Source organism: Ranitomeya imitator, chromosome 3 (assembly GCF_032444005.1).
Source record: "Ranitomeya imitator isolate aRanImi1 chromosome 3, aRanImi1.pri, whole genome shotgun sequence".
Classification (NCBI taxonomy): domain Eukaryota; kingdom Metazoa; phylum Chordata; class Amphibia; order Anura; family Dendrobatidae; genus Ranitomeya; species Ranitomeya imitator.
This window is the reverse complement of record NC_091284.1, coordinates 468560839-468581423: the sequence shown is the minus strand read 5'-3', so window position 1 is coordinate 468581423 and position 20585 is coordinate 468560839. Positions and strand designations below refer to the sequence as shown.

The following is a 20585-nucleotide window of genomic DNA, read 5'->3' as shown; positions in this document are numbered from 1 at the left end:
TGTAGGTGAAATTGACTTGGACTGCTACTTCCAGTAGATGGCAGTAGAGTCCCTTTTCTTCCTCCTCTCTAAAGAGGATAGAGGCAGCTATTGGATTTATTAAACATACAAGAGGCAAAAATACTTAAAGGGGTTTTGCCACAAAGTTAATTTAAATCAATAGATCTTTGAATAATAAGGGTATGATCCCACAATGAGCTTTTGATTTACTTGCGTTTTTCTATTCTATTTTTGTATGCTTTTTTAAAATGTGTTTTTATCGTGTTTTTGGTGCTGCGTTTTTTGTCTGTGTTCGTTTTTGATGCTTCCTGTTTTTTTTGCTTTGAAAAACCTTTATTGATACACTTAGGGGCAGATTACATGCGTTTTTTGTGTGTTTCCACCACAAAAATGCACTAAAAATGCAACTAAATGTAAGTCTACGAGGGAAACCTGCACAGAAAGCACAGCATACCGCAATTGAAGCTGACATGCTGCAGATCTGAAAACGCCCTGCAGGTCAGTTTGCGCAGCGTTAAAAAGAAGCACAGAGGGCATGAGATTTCCATAAATCCCATCAACTTTGCTAGAACTGTAAGACGCTGTGTGTTTTTAATGCAGCAAAAACACACAGCATCAAAAATTCACCAGAAATCATTGTGGGAACGTAGCCTAATAATTTCCACAAATGGTTGTGTTTAAATAAAATGTTCCTGTGCTGAGATAATCTTATAACTGTGCCCCTGCTGTGTACTGTGTAATGGCCGTGTCTGCAGGGACATGGTCTGATCATATCACAGCTACTGGGCAGGGGGGGGGGACATGAGAGTATACAGACAGGACATCATGGGATCACAGCTGATTCTTTATTTGTGGTTAAAAAAAATTGCTTAACCCCTTAAGCCCCGAGGGTGGTTTGCACGTTAATGACCGGGCCAATTTTTACATTTCTGACCACTGTCCCTTTCTGAGGTTATAACTCTGGAACGCTTCAATGCATCCTGATGATTCTGACATTGTTTTCTCGAGACATATTGTACTTCATGATAGTGGTAAAATTTAGTTTGATATTACCTGCGTTTATTTGTGAAAAAAACGGAAATTTGGCGAAAATTTTGCAATTTTCCAACTTTGAATTTTTATGCCCTTAAATCACAGAGATATGTCACACAAAATACCTAATAAGTAACATTTCCCACATGTCTACTTTACATCAGCACAACTTTGGAAACAACATTTTTTTTGTTAGGGAGTTATAAGGGTTAAAAGTTGACCAGCAATTTCTTATTTTTACAACACCATTTTTTGTAGGGACCACATCACATTTGAAGTCATTTTGAGGGGTCTATATGATAGAAAATAACCAATACCCCTGTTTGGGCGCACGGGAGAGCTCGGTAGGGAAGGAGCACTGTTTTACAATTTCAACGCAGAATTGGCTGGAATTGAGATCGGACGCCATGTCGCATTTGGAGAGCCCCTGATGTGCCTAAACAGTGGAAACCCCCAATTATAACTGAAACCCTAATCCCAACTGTAGATGTAATCGAAACCCTAGCCCTAACGGGAAAATGGAAATAAATACATTTTTTTAATTTTTTTATTTTCCCCTAACTAAGGGGGTGATGAAGGGGGGTTTGATTTACTTTTATAGCGGGTTTTTTAGCGGATTTTTATGATTGGCAGCCGTCACACACTAAAATATGCTTTTTTATTGCAAAAAATATTTTTTGGCGTTACCACATTTTGAGAGCTAGAATTTTTCCATATTTTGGTCCACAGAGTCATGTGAGATTTTGTTTTTCGCGGGACGAGTTTTTATTGGTAACATTTTCGGGCACGCGACTTTTTGTTCGCTTTTTTTCCGATTTGTGTGAGGCAGTATGACTAAAAAACAGCTATTCATGAATTTCTTTCTTGGGGGGGGGAGGGGGGGAGCGTTTATACCGTTCTGCGTTTGGTAAAATTGATAAAGCAGCTTTATTCTTCGGGTCAGTACGATTACAGTGATACCTCATTTATATCATTTTTTATGTTTTGGCGCTTTTATACGATAAAAACTATTGTATAGAAAAAATAATTATTTTTGCATCGCTTTATTCTGAGGACTATAACTTTTTTATTTTTCGCTGATGATACTGTATGGCGGCTCGTTTTTTGCGGGACAAGATGACGCTTTCAGCGTTCCGACATGCACAGCAGGGAGGCTTCCCGGCGCTGCTCTGAGCAGGCACTGCTAAGCCACCTCCCTGCAGGACCCAGATGCAGCCCCATGGCCATTTTGGATCCGGGGCCTGCAGAGAGAGGAAGGTAGGAGGCCCTCGGAGCCTCAGGGAAGCCCGCAGGGAGCCCCCTCCCTGCGCGATGCTTCCCTATACTGCTGGAACACTGCGATCATGTTTGATCGCAGTGTGCCGGGGGTTAATGTGCCGGGGGCGGTCCGTGACCGCTTGTGGCACATAGTGCCAAATGTCAGCTGCAATAGTCAGCTGACACCCGGCCGCGCTCCCCCCGTGAGCGCAGCTGATCGCGATGGACGTACTATCCCGTCACTGGGAATTAAGTCCCAGGTCACCTTGACAGGATAGTACGTCCAATGGGATTAAGGGGTTAAAAGCAGGCAGGTAATTGTTTTTCTTTACAGAAAGTATCAGCTGTGACCCCCTGCTGTAATGTCTGCATACTCTTGATTCCCCCACTCTGGAACACTCTGAACTAGTCAGTTTAAAACGCGTTAGGCCATCAGTTTCCCGAGTTACTTGCATTTTTTCTTAACTAATGGTTTTATACAATCATTTTAATGATATTAAACATTAAAGATTTTTGTTTTTAAATTATTCACCAATGGATCTGTTGCTGGATACCTTTCCCTCTTTGATACTGCTCGTTTGCTGCTAACACAAACTTCTTTCCTTTCACGGCCATTGGATTCTACTGCGGTGAGCTGGATTGTTTCTACTAAGTTTTTTCTTTTGCTGCCCCCCTCCCCTGCTCAGCAGCTGTGGTATGATCAGACCATGTCCCTGCACGGTCAGACACGGCCATTACACAGTACACAGCAGGGACACATTTATAAGATTATCTCCGCACAGGAACATTACTTACATATCCGAATGTGGAACTTTTTTATTTCAAGAACTATTAATTAAAATCTACTTTCTTCGTGGGATAACCCCTTTATGACCTATGCATAGGTCATGTCCCTGCACTCCATGCAAGCTTCGGCGATGAGCCCCATGTTTTCATGCACATGACCAGCTGCAAGAGCACCTAACAGCTGCGGGTGGAATCGCAATCCACCCGTGGTTGTTAACATGTTAAATGCCACTGTCAATCTCTGACATCAGCATTTAACATCGTCATGCCAGAAGAGCGTCATTAATCCCGCCCATTGGCGCCCCACATGATCACGGGGTGCTGATGGGTTTGTATGATAACCCAGGGTCTGCAGGAGACCCCTGTGGTGGTAATTGCCACTCTGCTATGACCGCCGTCCAGTGGCCGGCATTCACAGCAGATAAGTATTTCTGCTATTGCTATGTGCAGCAAAAGCGATCAGACGATCACAGCTTTCTCACGGAGCTAGCAGGGATCTCACCGAGGTCACAGCAGTTCAGCTCGGCAAGGATCGCAGCTTCAGCTACGGGAGGTAACCTTCACCGCTGGTCACTGAGGCTGCGCTCGCAGAAGTTTAGTCACCAGTGGATCTCAGCCTGGACGGTCGCATCTTGGCACCGTCCAGGTTGTAAACTGTTTTTCCCCCCAGACATGGATTACGATGTGGGACAGAACGACTGAAAGGTGAGGGATATTGTTGTTTTTTATTTTATTACAGGAGAATGAGGGCTTCGGTTGAATTAGGCATTAGGTGAGTATAACTGTTTGTTATTTTTAAATAAAATGGAAAACTGTGTTTAGCCTCATTTCCAATAAAGGAATTTATTTTGGCTGTGTCTTTATTTACCATCTAACTATAGGATTAGTAGTTTATAGGTGTCTCAGACGCCTCTCCATTAGTAATCCGTGGGCTTGATGTCACCTAATTGGGGGGGGTGGGGAACCTCACGCCGTTTTTATTATTATTTATTTAAATAATTTAAAAACAGCATGGGGTCCCCTCTATTCTTGATAACCAGCCTTGTTGAATCTGACAGCTGAGGGTTGCGGCCCCCAGCTGTGAGTTTTGCCTGCCTGGTCATCAAAAATACAGGAGAACCCAAGCCATTTTTAAAAAAAATTTATTTACAGCGCAGGAGTCGGCTAATGAATACACCCATTTTCTGCTCCTGCTCTCGCTGTTATTAGTGGCAGCAGGTGTTCCAAGACATATTGATAGGGAATTTAGATTGTGAGCCCCATTGGGGACAGCGATGATAATGTGTGCAAACTCTAAAGTGCTGCAGAATATGTTAGAACAATATAAAATTAAGATTATTATTATCAGTTGTCCCATCAGCTGACACCAGTGACCGGAGGTAAACTTTATACCTCAGATCACAGCTGAGCGCTCACGCTGTCTTTTGACAGCGTGGCAATCGCAGCTCTCTCACCGGCTGGGATGATTTCACTGTAGATCAGAAGCGGCGTTTGCCGCGTTGTCATGCACATGACAGCCTGGCAAACACTGGATGTTCGGGACCCCCATTCAAGTGAATGTGGTCAGAGTTCGGGTACTGTTCTGGTACCCGAACCTTTTCTAGCTGTTCGGCCAAACCCGCCGGAGCCGAACATCCAGGTGTCCGCCCATCTCTAGTAATAACGGATGATCAAAAGATCGTATCTACATCAAAATGGTATTAATAAGAACGTCAGCTTGGCGCGCAAAAAATAGGCCCTCCTCCAGCCCCAGGTCCCACAAAATGAAGATGCTAAAGGGTCCCGGAACATGGTGCCTTTTTTTTTTCTTGCAAACTTTGTATTTTTTTTCACCACTAAAATAAGAGAGAACCTATACATGTTCGGTATCTATGAATTTGTAATGACGTGAAGAATCGTAGGGGCAGGTCAGTTAGAGCATTTACTAAACATGATAAAAAACAAACAAACACACAATTGCAGAATTGTAATATTTTTTGCAACTTCTCTGCAGTTAGAATTTTTTTCCCGTTTTCCACTACAAAATACGGTAAAATCAACGTTGTCATTCAAAAGTACCATATGTCCAGCAAAAAACAAACCCTCACATGGCCATATTAACAGAAAAATAAAAAAAATATGGCTCTGGGAAGAATGGGAGGACAAAAATGCATATATGGAAAACCTCAAGGTCGTGAAGGGGTTCATTTTCCTCACCAAGCTACTCTTCACCTCTTGACACTGGCAGCACAAGAAACTTTGTGTGTGGTGGCATTTGGAGCTAAAAGGATCTCAGGAGAGGAAGTTAAATGTAGAAAGGGGTTGTGGGATGAGGTCTTCATTAACTGAAGGGTCTAGGGGTCTCTGTTATTTTGGGGTATAGTTTGGCATATCAGTTAATTAGGGGATTTGGACTGAAATTTTTATTTATTTAAGTTTTTGGGGTGTGACTTTTTGGTGTTGATAATAGATTCGGAATTGTAGTAGCGAGAAGCCAACATGTGTCTTGGCAGGATGAAGAAGGAAAGAAAATGTCTATAATCAGAGAAAATGTCCCCATTGTTCTGCTATGTTGTGCTCATAGTGTAAGTGACGACTGAATAGTTTTAGAATGTGTTGGAAGAAGAAAAATAATGAGAAGGAAAATAACCCATACATGCATTTCCAGGACGAATAACAATGTTCTCGGAAAAGATGCCTCAAAATTCCAACTTCACAAAGCATAAAACTATTTACCAGAACAAGTATGTCAGGAGACTCATTAATTGTTGTGTATTCTGCTCCATCTGCGCCTCTGTGAAAATCTCTTGTATAGTCTGCAGGATGAGAATATTCTTAACAGTGTCTGTATACACTGGTATATGACCATTGTGTGGTGGCATTATAAGCTACATTAAAGGGAACGGGTCAGGGGCAAGAATGAACAAAACGACAGTTCTTCTAGGTAAGCATCGCCATTTTTCCACCCTCCGGTCCCCCCCCTTCCCCGAGGTTTTAATTTGGGATTTGCCTTTGTCGAGTACATACACTTACTAAATAGGGATTTTTGTGTACTCACCGTAAAATCCTTTTCTCCGAGCCAATCATTGGGGGACACAGGGCCATGGGGTGTTATGCTGCTGCCACTAGGAGGACACTAAGTTAACACAGAAAGATAACTCCTCCCCTGCAGTACACTCCCTCTCACTGGGCAATATTCAACCAGTTCGGTATTAAAGCAGTAGGAGTATAAGACAATAAAACTATGTCAAAACCAAAGAAGTAATAACAAGCCGATAGGCTAACAGGGTCCCCCAATGATTGGCTTGGAGAAAAGGATTTTACAGTGAGTACACAAAAATCCCTATTTCTCCTATGCCTCACTGGGGGACACAGGACCATGGGACGTCCTAAAGCAGTCCCTGGGTGTTGAGCAACATAGCTGCTATTACCCCATGTACCATAGGCTTAAATCTAAGGTACTACTGCCGACTGCAGAATGTGCCTGCCAAGGGCAGCGTCTGCAGAAGGAAAGGAATGAATGTGGTAATGCTTGGTAAAAGTATGCAAGCTGGACCAAGTCGCAGCTTTGCAGACCTGTTGTGCTGATGCCTGGTGCCGAATGGCCCAAGAGGCGCCCACTGACAGAGTAGAATGGGCCGTAATCCCTGCTGGGATAGGAGTACCCTTGACACGATAGGATTCCTGAATAGGAAGAGTGTGCAGAGCTTGATCAATGTGATGGACTGGTGCCGGACAGAATGAAGGCAGAATAATCTCTTCATTGAGGTGAAAAGAGACGATCTTGGGTTGAAAAAAGAGGGAAGTCCTCAAAACTACCTTATCCGGATGAAAAATCAGAAACGGGGGTCGGCAAGAGAGAGCTGCCAACTCCGAAACTCACCTGATTGACGTAATAGCCACTAGAAAAGCTACCTTCCAGGAAAAGAAGGTCTCAGAGACGTCCTGCAGTGGCTCGAAAGGGGCCTCCTGAACTCCAAGGACCAAATTAAGATCCCATGGATCCAAAGGCATTTTATAGGGAGGCTCCACATGGGAAACTCCCTGAATGAACATCTTAACCGGTAATCTGGTGGCAATTTTTCGTTGGAATAGAACTGACAATGCTGATACTTGTCCTTTAAGTGAGCTAAGTGTGAGACCGGACTCTTGTCCTGATTAGAGAAATTCCAAAATGGAAGGAATGGAAAATACCAGAGGAGACCGCCCATGGGCGTTGCACCATGCGAAGAAGATTCGCCAGGTACGGTGATAAATGCACATGGACACGGGTTTCCTAGCACTTATCATGGTGGAGGATACATTAGGGGAGAATCCAACTTGGGCTAGAATCCAGGATTCAACGGCCACGCAGTCAAAGACAGGTGTCCCAGAGTTCTGGTGGTAGATCGGGCCCTGAGAGAGAAGATCCATGCGATCTGGAAGCCGCCAGGGGGTGTCGGCAACCAGCTGAACCAGTTCCGCATACCATGATGCCAGGTGCGGCCAGTCCGATGCAACTAGGATCATCGGAAACCCCTCTGCCCTGATCTTCTTGATGACCTTCGGTAGCAGGGGAAGAGGAGGAAAAATGTACGGGAGGCGGAATTGATGCCACGGCAGGACCAGGGCGTCTGCTCTGACGGCTCGCGGATCGAGGGACCGGGCAAACAATCAGGGGACGTTGTTGTTTAGTCTTGAAGCCATAAGGTCGACATCCGGAGACCCCCAGCGAAGACAAATCTGCTGGAAAACTTCCGGGTGGAGAGACCACTCGCCGGAGGCGAGACCCTGGCGACTGAGGAAGTCCGCCGCCCAATTCGCTACACCTGGTATGTGAATCGCCGATATGGGCGAATGGTGGCTCTCGGCCCAACGGAGGATGTGGCTCACTTCGAGCATGGCTGCTTTGCTGCAGATTCCCCCTTGACGGTTGATGTACGCTACCGCTGTAGCGTTGTCGGACTGGATTCTGATGGGAAGAGCTGCCAGGAGATGGTGAAAACTGAGCAAGGCTAGTCTGATCGCTCGTATTTCCAGGATATTGATGGGGAGACGCGATTCCCGAGTGGACCACCAGCCCTGAGCTGTGTGGTGGTTGAAGACAGCACCCCAGCCCAAGAGGCTGGCATCGGTGGTCACCACCAGCCAACGCACTGGAAAAAAGGACTTTCCTTGGTTCAGGGAGGACTTCAGCGTCCACCACCTGAGGGTCTGCCTGACCTGTGGAGACAGACTGAAACGACGGTCGAGAGAGGACGGGTTCCCGGTCCATGCCGACAGCAGCGCATGTTGTAAGGGACGGAGACGGAACCGCTTCTATGGCTGCTACATCTTCCCGAGAATGTGCATGCTGTAAAGAATGGAGTGGGAGACTGGGCGGGACAGACTCCGTGCTCCCTGCTGTAAGACCAAGGCCTTGTCTGGAGGTAGAATGACCAGGCCGCGGGAAGTGTCCAGTGTCATTCCAAGAAAGGAAATCCACTGAGTCGGGATTGGAGAAGATTTTTCGAAGTTTATCTTCCAACCCAGGCGAGAAATAGTATCCACTGTGATAGCGACGGACTCCTCGCAAGCTGAATATGACGGAGCTTTTATCAGCAGGTCGTCTAGGTACGGGAGTACCACCATTCCCTGAGCATGAAGGATTGCCATGATGGCTGCCATGACCTTGGTGAAAACTCGGGCAGCGGTGGCATGGCCGAAGAGTAAGGCCACAAACTGAAAGTGTTCCTCCTGAAAAGCGAAGGAACTGTTGGTGAGGAAGGAAGATTGGGATGTGGAGGTGAGCATCCTTGATGTCTATGGATGCTAGGAACTCTCCCTTTTCCATGGACGCGACGACAGAACGGAGAGATTCCATTCTGAAACGTCGGATTTTGATAAAGTTGTTGAGAAGTTTTAGGTCCAGTATCGGTCGCAGCAATCCATCCTTTTTTGGGACCACGAACAGGTTCGAGAAAAATCCCTTGAACCCTTGGTCTTGGGGGACCGGAATGATAGCTCCGTCCCCTTGTGGTGCCCTTATGGCCTGAAGAAAAACCGTTGGCTTTGTTGTGGGAGAACTCGACTGGAAAAAACGTGTCGGAGGAAGAGAAGAAAACTATCTTGTAACCGGGAGGAGTAGATGACCAATTGCGATTGCTGCGAAAGGGCTGGAATCAAGGTTGTTGTTGATACCGAAATGGCCGTGCAGGGCTGTGGAGTCGGAGTAGTGGAGTCGGAGGTAGTTTTGGTTGGAGTCGGAGTCAGTAGAAATGTACCGACTCCAGTTTTAAAAAAAACGGTAATTAATCTTACCGATAATTGTATTTCCAGGAATCCATCCTGACAGCACCATGGAGGACGTCCTTCTTATACGCAGTGGGACAGGAAACACGAAAGTTTAAAAGGACCCTCCCCCTTCCACCCTTCAGTGATTTTCGAAAGTAACACATCTGGATGGATGCAAACAGAAAATTTATTTTGAACATAACAAGATTAACACCAATGTTACTTCACATAAGTATAACACGTATTCACATTAGGGAGGGAACTATTCGTGCTGTCAGGATGGATTCCTGGAAATACAATTATCGGTAAGATTAATTACCGTTTTCCAGGTCACCACCTGACAGCACCATGGAGAAGTACCAAAGAAGACTTCCTAGTTCTAGGGTGGGACTACCGCTTGAAGCACTTTCCTGCCAAAAGCTAACTGAGAAGAGACTACGTCTAATTTGTAGTGTTTTGAAAAGGTGCTAATGTTAGACCAAGATGCTGCTTTACAAATCTGATCTACTGAGGCCCCCCCTTTTTCGGCCCAAGACGTGGCCATAGCCCTGGATGAATGAGCTTTAAGACTATCTGGAGGATCTTTTCCCTGCACCTGATAAGCCGTGGTAATAGTTGATCTAATCCACCTAGCAATAGTGGATTTTGATGCCTTCTTTCCCCTATTAGGACCCCCATACAGGACAAAGAGATTACTATCCTGTCTCCAGGCCCTAGTCATGTCCAAGTATTTCAGCACCGTCTCCCTAACATCTAAGTTATGGAAGAAGGCTTCTTTTTGATTTTTAGGAAACTGGCAAAAAGACGGAAGAACAACTTCTTGGTTAATATTTGATACTGAGGCTACCTTGGGAAGAAAACCTGGGTCAAGCCTCAAAACCAACCTATCATCAAATATCTGCAGATAAGGGTTCTGGATGGATAGGGCCTGAAGTTCCCCCAATCTTTTGGCTGATGTAATGGCCACTAAAAAGACTGCTTTTAGTGAAAGATTAGCGATATTTATATCCTTGTTTATATCAAAGGGCTCTTTGCATAATACATTAAGGACTAAGTTAAGGTCCCAGGGAGGGACAGACTTCCTGATTAGAGGTTTCAGCCTCGAGACCGCTCTAGAGAACCGAGCGATCCAAGGGTGAGCGGCAAGGGAAGAGTCATAAAATACACTGAGGGCTGCAATTTGAACCCTCAAAGTACTCTGTTTGAGCCCCTTCTTGAATCCCTGCTGTAGGAAATCAAGAATCCTGGGTATGTTAGGGTGATCAAGATCGATTGTTGTGTCTCCACAAAAACTGCAGAATTTCTTCCAGGTTCTGAGGTATATAGCTGAAGTCACAGGTTTCCTGCTTGCTTGTAGAATAGAAATCACTTCTTCTGAAAGGCCTCTTGTCCTCAGGATCCGCCGTTCAGGATCCAAGCTGTTAACTGCAGCTTCTCTGGGTTCTGATGGAGGATCGGACCCTGAGAAAGTAAGTCCCCCCTGACTGGAAGATGGTAAGGACTGCCCACTGCCAGCTTCTTTAGAAGGGGAAACCAGCTCCTTCCGGCCCAGAAAGGGACCACCAGGATCACCCGAGCTCTGTCCTCGCAAATTTTCCTGAGTACCCTTGGTACTAATGCCAGAGGGGGAAAGGCGTATAGCAGACCCGAGCTCCACGACTGAGAAAGGGCATCTACCCCTGCTGGATTCTCCTGAGGATTTAGTGAGAAGAAGGTTCTTATTTTTGCATTCTTTCTGGTTGCGAAAAGATCCACGGTCGGGGTTCCCCAGCGCTGACACAGGGTATCGAAAATTCTGCTGTTCAGTTCCCACTCTATGGGTGATAGTTTTTCTCTGCTCAGAAAATCCGCAACCTGGTTCTTTGAGCCTTCTAAGTGGACTGCTGAAACCGAAAGTACCGATCTTTCTGCCCATTCGAAGATCTGATCCGCCAGATGTTGTAGCTTCGGATGCCTCGGGCCCCCTTGATGGCGAAGAAAAGCTACCGCCGTCGTGTTGTCCGATAAGATCTTTAGATGTCTGTTCTTTAATAGGGTCCGGGCTGAACACAGAACCTTCCAAACCGCCTGTAGCTCTCTGAGGTTTGAAGAATTGTTGCTCTCTTCCGAATTCCATTGTCCCTGGTAGTATCTTCCGAGTACCTGGCCGCCCCAACCTTGTTGACTTGCGTCCGTGGTTACCGTGACTGCCGGGGTCTGGATCCATGGGACCCCCACCTGAAGGTTCTCTGACACCGTCCACCATTGTAGGGATTTCTTGACTCGATAGGACAGGACAAACTGTCTGTCCAATGAAGTCTGTCTTCTGTCCCAAGTTGTTAGAACCGCTCTTTGTAATTGACGAGAATGGAATTGGCTCCAGCTGACGCATGGGATACAGGCTGTCATCAGGCCTAGGATTTTCATTGCGTCTCTTATTGTCACCCGAGATCTTGTAAACTGTCGAACCTTCTTTATCAGGTCTGACCGCCTTCTGTCCGGAAGAAAGGACTTCCTGATGTTTGAGTCTAGTATTACCCCCAGAAACTGTCTCCTTGATCTTGGGGTTAAGTGTGATTTCTCCCAGTTTAACACCCAACCTAGTTTCTGCAGTGTGGAGATCACCAATTGAGAATCGATCTTGAGTTGGGTCACTGAGTCTGCCACTAACAGGAAATCGTCTAGATACGGTATTATAATGATATCTCGCTTCCTTAGGTAAGATACGATCTCTATGATGAGTTTTGAAAAAAACTCTTGGAGCCGATGCCAGTCCAAATGGAAGGCAACGGAATTGATAATGGAGGACTGAACCCTCTTTCTCTATCGCGAATCTTAGGTACTTTTGATGTTGCGAAAAAATTGGAACGTGATAATACGCACTTTTTAGATCCAAAGTGCACATTACCACGTCCTTCCCTAATAGGGGAATTGTGGAGCGAATGGACTCCATCTTGAATTTCCTGTATGACAGCCATCTGTTTAGTGGCTTGAGGTTTATGATGGTTCGGGATTCTCCTGATAGTTTTATTATAGAGAAAAGACCCGAGTAGTGACCTGTTCCCATTTGGTGAAGAGGTACGGGAGATATTGCTTCCATCCGGAGGAGATCCTGAATGTCTGACCACATTGGTGAGACTGAAGAGAGACGGGCGTTGGAAATGAAAAATCTTTCTGGGGGACGAGATACGAACTCTATCCTGTACCCCTGAGATATAACCTGAAGGACCCATGGATTTGAGGTAATTTTTTCCCACTCCCCCAGGTAATTCAACAATCGACCCCCTATCCTGGTGGCGTCATTTCCTTTGGAACTCAGACCTAGGGTTTGAGGGACCTGGATCTCTATTTCGGTTCCTATTTTCTCCCCCTTTCTGATAACGCCATCTCCCCTGTTTACCTTTACCCCTATAGTCTGATCTCTGACTGTAATAGGGTCTACGAAAGGGCTGGAATTTTTTATTTTTCTCTTCTGGAAACCCCTTCTTTTCATCAGAAGCTTTCTCCAGAATGTCATCTAATACAGGCCCAAAAACACGGCCACCTGAAAAGGGAATGGAACATAGTTTGTTCTTAGAAGGAACATCCCCCGACCAGCTTTTTAACCAAATGGCCCTACGGACTGCATTAGAAAGCGATTGCCCTCTGGCTGTGAACCTGACAGATTCTGCCGTAGCATCTGCAAGAAAACCTGTGGCTAATTTCAGTAAAGTGACAGCATTGATGATAGTCTCCCTAGAAGTTTTGGCTGACAATTGATCTTTTAAATCGTCAACCCACAGATGCATGGCTCTCGCTACAGATGTAGCCGCAATATTTGTGCGGATCACAGCGGCCGAACTTTCCCAAGCTTTCTTAAGGAGACCATCTGCCTTTCTGTCCATGGGCTCTTTTAAATTCGAGGAGTCCTCGAATGGTATGGCAGTTCTCTTGGACACTTTCGCTAAAGGGATGTCAATTTTTGGTATATCTTCCCAGTCTTTGACCTCCTCATGGTCAAAGGGAAGACTGAGTCTAAAGTCTCTCGGGATCGATATCCTCTTCTCTGCCTCCTCCCACTCTTCCAAAATCATTGAGCTGCGGGAAGAGGTGAACAAGGGGTCAGTAGCTGCAATCTCTGAGCAAAAGCCGAGACTGAACTCGGACTCACCGAATGTGGGCATTAACCGGAAAGACCTTTGAAGTCTGCGAACGCAGCCCCCCGAACATCTCATCTTGCACGGAGAGTGAGGTCGAAGGTTCTTCAACCTGCATAGTTTGTCTGACCGCACCCAGCAGTTCGTCAATATCATTGGAAGAGAATAGATACTTTTTCCCCTTATGAGGAGGGTCTCTACATACTTCCTCCTCTTCCTCTATGTCAGATTTTGATGGACTGTCCTCAGATGACGAATCTGACTCTCTCTGCCTCTTCCTAGACCTGGGAGGATCCTGGAACTCAGGCTGGATCGGCTGGGAGGCAGATAGGTTAGATATAGAAGCCTGCACTTCCTCTCTAACCATAGCTCTCATGCTTGTTATTAGAGAGGCCTGTTCCTCTCCTACAGTACGAGCGGTGCAGGACTCGCACAGAGGCTTCTGCCACGAGGCATTAAGTTTTGTGGCACATAATGGACATCTCTTAGTTCTACCCGTCTTCTTATCCTCAGATGAAGGACGCCCCTGGAACAGACAAAGGGACAACTACTAGTACCTTTAATTGGGCTATAAGGAGCGCACCTCTTAATGGGGACTCACATGCGTCTGGGAATCCTGTTTCCCCGGGGCCTCTACGCTGACAGCCGGTATAGCACTTGGATCCATTACAACTGCGGTGCCTAGCGCTATCTAGTCGGACTTACCTTAAATCCTTTTGCTTGTGTCCCATTACTCCTGCAGGAGCGATTTAGAAGACTGCCCCCTTGCTGCCGCCGTGACCCGGAAGTGACGCGGCAGCGGTGAACCGGAAGTTCAATGCCCGTTTACCGCCGAGGAATACATGGAGTCCGGTGCCTCCATCCGCGTCTCTCCAGCGCTCTGCCGTACCTGCCTCTCCTCCGGAATGTCTGCAAAGGGATCGCCTAGCAGAGACCACGCGCAGGTACGCTTGGGGTAGCCATCTGAGGTCGAGAGCCCCCACCCGGGGGAAGCGACCTCCTCACCAGGAGCAGCGCTGCACTGGTGTCGCTGAGGGACCCGATTAATTGGGTGTCGGCGATACAGAGATTCGACCCGAGGGAAGGAAGAGGCTGAGCCCCCCCGATCCACCTGCTCTGTAGGGACAGCGATCTCTCGTCGTTCCTATCCACAGTGGGACAGGAAAAACACTGAAGGGTGGAAGGGGGAGGGTCCTTTAAACTCTCGTGTTTCCTGTCCCACTGCGTATAAGGACGTCCTCCATGGTGCTGTCAGGTGGTGACCTGGAAAAATGTATTAATATTTCATAATTGAACTTTCATATGAATTTTATAAATGTTACTCAAACTATGAACAACAGTGATAAGCAGTTCTGCTGGAGATAAGAAGTAAGAAATGTCTCTGTGTGTCACTGTTCTCCACTGCCCTTATCTAATCTTATACTTGGTTAACCTCATGCTGTCCCAACCCCCCTACTTACAATGTATGAAAAAGTGAAAATGTGTTGCAAATTCTTAGTAGTAAAGCTCCTCCTCTAGACTAGATGTTTGGTGTGAGTCTTCCAAGCATCTCACAGCTGCTACTCAGAAGAGGAAGAGAATAAGAAGTATTATCCTTTCAACAAACTTTGCATCAGTTAACTGTGAGTACATGAGGAATAACAGAATTTAATTTCGAAAAATATTTGGATCACAAGGACCGTGCAAAGCGTTCCCGCATAGAAGAGTCATCCCCATCAAAGAACACAGCCAGTACATTTCAGTAGAATTTTTCATGTGCACTAAAAGAAATTGAGAAATTTGACCGTTCTTCAAAAATAACAGTGCAACAAGCGATTCCTCTGTATCCTGACATTGTCAGAGATGTTGCCAGAGTGGTTACTGCTTTGCCACCAACCCAAGTTAGTGTAGAGAGGTTGTTCTCTGCTCTCAAAATAATTAGATCAGATTTGAGGGCATCAATGAAGGAGGATCTGACAGAGGCAATACTTTTTCTGAGGACAAATTTATAGATTTCGTCTTATTAACTGCATAACAGTGTTTATTGCATATTTACTTACAAGAGTTTAGAAAACTTTATAAAAGTTATTTGCTATATTCTAATTGTATTCTAATAAATATAGTTTTTGCTCTAAGTGGTCTGATTACTTATATGATGTGAGAAACTGAATAAACATGATGTTAATATTTGACAACAGTAAATTTATTGTTACGAATTGGTCATTTATGAAGGAGTCGGAGCCAGAGTCAGAACCTGATAAAATTCAGGAGTCGGAGTTGGAGTCGCAGCTGTGGCTTACCGACTCCACAGCCCTGTGGCCGTGTAGGTTTTTGTTGAGGAAGAAATTTACTTATTCCTCCGGTTGCATCAGAAAAAATTTGGTCTAACTTTTCTCCGAATAAGCGACCAGCTTGGTAGGGGAGAGATGTCAATGATTTTTTGGAAGCAGAATCTGCTCACCAATCTCTATGCCACATGGCTCTTCTGATGGAGATAGCATTTGCGGCTGCCTGTGCAGCGCAATTGGCCACATCTATTGAGGCGTTAACCACAAAGTCCTGGGCTTGTGCTATCTGGTTAGCCAGGTTGGCTGCCTCTGGAGGAAGATTACTGTCGTGGACGTTGGTGGTAAGCACCTCAGCCCAAGCGACCATAGCCTTAGCCACCCAAGTGGCGGCGAAAGATGGAAGGAGTGACACTGCAGTGGCCTCGAAGACAGAGCGAGCCAGGTAGTCAATTTGACGGTCAGTAGGGTCTTTGACTGATGAACCGTCAGACAAAGATAGAAGCGTTTTTGAAGCGAGGTGCGATACGGCAGGATCCACGGAAGGAGACTGAAGCCAGTCCTTGATTAGTTCCAGAGCAAAAGGGTATATGGACTCAATAGGCTTTCAACCCGTGAAACATTTGTCGGGCCGATCCCTATGTTTTTGGACAATGTCCTTAAATTCAGGATGAGTGACGAACACCTTTTGAACACGTTTAGTACGTTTAAAAGACACTACGTGTTCTTGAGTGGATACGGACTCCTCGTCCACCTTCAGGGTCTTGTTGACGGCGTCAATAAGAAAATCAAGTGTCTCTTGAGAAGTTGAGGAGTCCTGAACTAAAGATGCATCAGACTCGTATTCAGAGTCCTGTGCATTGGGGTTCTCGGGAGAAGGGGAACGAGAGATTGAGCTTGCGGAAGCTGAAGGACAAGCACGGCCGTGGTCAGGGGACGCGAACACGAGTCCTTTTCTGGAACCCTTAGTCTTTACTGACAGAGTACGCCTCCTGCTGGTGGACGGGTCCATACCGTCGCCAGAGTCCTCTGCGGTAGTCTGGCTTAAAGTGGGACCCCGGAAGGAATCTATTGCCTTGGCCAGGGAATCCATAGAATGTAAGGGGGAAGCGACCCACTCAGGGGGACTAGGTTCCGCAGGGTCAGAGCCGGCTGCACACAGGACAGATCACAATCCGCACATAACGGGGTAGTGTGAGCTCGGGGCAAGGCAGTACTGCAAGTGGCACATGAAGTGAAAAACACTGTGTGCTTTTTTGTTAACCTTCTTGGCTTCTTTAGGTTGAGACATAGTCTTAGAGATAAGGGGCCAGATAGGCAGAGTATGCGCTATAGGGCCGGGCAGACTGCAGAGATGGGGTTAAGCTTTTGTGGTAGAGCTTACCAGTCCTGTGTCTGTGTCCCCAGGGAGAATAGGACAGCAGGGAGAAGAGAGGAAGTCCCGTTTTGTCTGGGGCTGTCAGCGTCTGGGGCGTGATTCCCCGCAGCAGTGTAGCAAGATGGCGCCTGAGATTTGCAGGGCGCTGCTCGTTCTAAACGAGAAGCGCCGAGATGGTGGGCGGAGCTCCGGCGTGGGCAAAGTAATAGATCACGGCCTAGTCCGGCTGAAAGCCCGGGGCTAAATTTCTGAAGCCTCCTGGCGATGCGCGCCGGTGGCCGCGACGGAGTGTCAGGTGACCGCTGCTGGCAGCCGGCCAACGTTCCTCTCACCGGGGATCAGGACTGCACCTTCCGATGCAGGAATTGCGAAGAAGGGGATACTCACAGCCTACAAGCAGTACCGAGGGTGCAGCGCCTCCTTCACAGCGGTATGAGCTGAATCTCTTCTTCTTCCGTCATGGGATGGAGAAAAAAAAAAAGAAGCTCCATCCATCTTCATCAGCTCTCATGGGGCTGCGGTGAAGCATAAGGTGGGGGCCTTGGAGTGTAGTTGGGCCCAGGAGAGGGACATAAGAGTCAGACTATGTTCTCGCCATCATGCAGGGGGGAGATCGGGACCATGAAAGAAATCGTCGCCCAAGAACTTATCAGGCGTGCCCCAGTCGTCGCAGGAGAGGGTACGGGGAGGTATACTCCGCGTTCTCGCCTGTTGATGGTTCGGGGGAGAGCGAACCCTAGAAAAGGAATCTGTCGCCCCCTTCACTCCGTTAATTAAAAAATAAAAATTTACAGAAAAGTAAAAAATAAAATAAAAACGTTGGGGTCTGAAAACCAGACCCAAGTGCCTCCTACAGACACTAAGCAAGAACTGGTTGAATTTTGCCCAGTGAGAGGGTGTATACTGCAGGGGAGGAGTTCTCTTTCTGTGTTAACTTAGTGTCCTCCTAGTGGCAGCAGCATAACACCCATGGTCCTGTGTCCCCCAATGAGGCATAGGAGAAACAAACTTTTAAACACAGCAAAATACCTGAAGAAAAGCCTTTTTTTTTTTAATCAGATATTTTTATTAAACCATCAAAATTGTGCATAGACAATAAAAGGAATAGTTTGTTTTCAGCAATATACAAATACACAATACTTTTTTTTTTTTTGTTAGAAAACTTATTTAGTCCCAAACCAAACTCCCACCCCCCTTCCCCCCACCCACTAGAGACCTGTCAAGAGTCATCCCCCACTAAATTATCACATACAAAAGTACAAGAAGAGGAAGATGACTTGTCAAAAAATATTTCCATAGGGGCAAAAGGTCTTCAGGTCACATTGATTCAAGCCACGGGCTCCACAACCTGTCAAAGAGGTCCATCTTGTTCCTCCTAACGTAGATACTCTTCTCCAAAGCAATGATATGGTCCACTTGCTTCATAAAGTCTCTCCTTGTTGGTGGCTCTTCCCTAATCCAGAATTTGGCGATCAACTTTCGCGCAATAAATAACAGTCTAGCTATAACCGTTTTATACAGCTTATCAGTTAATACCTCCTCCACATAGCCCAAAACACATACCAGAGGATCCCGAGGCACATTACAACTATATGCCAAACCCACTTTATTCAACACCACCACCCAAAAGGAGGACAGCCTGGGGCACTGCCACAACATATGAAGGATGCCCGCTTCGGACTGCGAGCATCTAGGGCATTCTGAATTAGGCCTTAATCCGGCTTTGAACAACATGTCTGGGGTTCTGTAAGCCCTATGAATGACAAATAATTGTGACAGCCTACCAGGCTCACTCATTGATATCTTGGGCACATAATCCAATACTGACTCCCATCGGTCATCATCAATCGCCCCCAGGTCAGCCTCCCATTTCGCCCTTGCTCTAATAGGGTGCTCCGCCAGAAAAGAAAATAGAAGGAATTCATATATACCCGAAATCACCCCCTTCGTGCCTCCCCCTTCAAGGATAAAATCCAGCATAAGATCCACCTGGATTTCAACAGGCCCTCTCTTACACTGTGCCCGGTACGCATGAGAAAGACGACGGTATTGGTACATCTCAGACTCCGGGAGTAAAAATTCTTCCTGCAATATCTCAAAGTCTCTAATTCTACCCTGATGTAAAATCTGGCCCATCCGAGAGATGCCTGCCTCCCTCCAAATATGAAATCCCTCCATCTGTCTAAACTCCTGTAGGACACAGTTGTTCCAAATGGGTGAGAATCTAGTGAGTGCCCGTACACCCCTAATTCCTTTAACTTTATCCCACACCTTATGAATGAGCCTTACAGTGCAAAATTTAGAACCTTTCTCACGGAAATGTCCCCCCTCTAGGCCCTCACTCAACACCTTTGTCCCAATCAATGATCTCAGGCTGCAAGGTGCCCGCATCCCACCTGACCCATCTCCCCATCCCTTGAAATGCTGACACTGTGAGGCCAAAAAATACAACCACGGATTGGGCAATGCCACCCCTCCCTCCGTCTTTGGTCTCTGTAGGGTTTCCTGTTTAAATCTGGGGCTCTTCCCACCCCAGATCAGCTCGCCAAACAAAGATCTAATCCTCCGAAACCTATTCTGCGATATCCATATAGGGGAATTGTGCAACACATAGAGTAACTGCGGCATCACAATCATCTTTATCAGGTTTATCCTACCAATTACCGATAAGTGGAAGAAAAGCCTTTTATATGTTCATTTTCAAAAATTGCCTCTCTGTGATAATCCTCTATGAAGGAAAGTCTGAGTAGTAAGGTTAAGTAAATCGAGTAAATAACAATGAAAATGCTGAAAACCCTTGGACCGGGAAGTTTCATTATTGAAGTCATAGCTCTATAGCGAATACAAACCTCTTGTTTTTACCTGTTACTGTGTCGGGGGCATCTGTGTTGCTGCCTCGTTTTATTAGTCTAGCCGCAAAGCTATTCTCATCGAATGAAGTGCCATTGACAACAGGGACATCATCAAAAGGGTTCACGGACTGATCAGAGCACACGGTGATGTACTGGACAGCAAGCCACAATGCTGTGCTCCCTTCATGATCCTTAAGTTCTAAATCTAGTCTAACGAAAGAAAGACATTGTCAAAGCCTCACCACCAATCGGTATCTAAGAGGACATGTTAAGTACAATGCAGAACATGTATTAGAATAGAACCTGAAATCAATCTGTAAAAAAAACAACTAAGACATCAATTTTTTCTTACTTACTGTTTGCATTGAAGCAGCTGGTTAAACACATACTCGTTTCTAGAAAGAATCGCTGTATGTAGAGGAGTCCTGAAAATAAGAAGAACAACAATTAGGAGACATCTCCACTTAGTAGCGGCTCGTCAATTGGAAGGAAAATATTAAACATCTGCTGTTAATTACAATGTCACAACATCCAAACGTAAAGGGCACCCACAGTTTTATTCATCTTTAGACATTTGGTAACAGTGAAAAATACAACATTTTTCCTTTTGGTTCTTTCTTTCAGGAAGGGGCAAAAAGGGAATACTCACCAGCAAGTAGCTACCCATTCT

General features: G+C 46.0%; 1 protein-coding gene across 1 annotated transcript in view; it reads right to left on the bottom strand.

Moving 5' to 3' along the window:
- The window catches only part of LOC138670270 (rabankyrin-5), an 86140-nt gene that overhangs the window by 24834 nt on the left and 40721 nt on the right, over positions 1 to 20585 (bottom strand). Inside the window, exons 9-10 of the mRNA XM_069757464.1 lie at positions 20272 to 20340; positions 19926 to 20125 (exon numbers count right to left, since the gene is read on the bottom strand). Of these exons, the coding sequence (XP_069613565.1) occupies positions 19926 to 20125; positions 20272 to 20340 (269 nt within the window). The remainder of the gene's footprint in view (positions 1 to 19925; positions 20126 to 20271; positions 20341 to 20585) is intronic.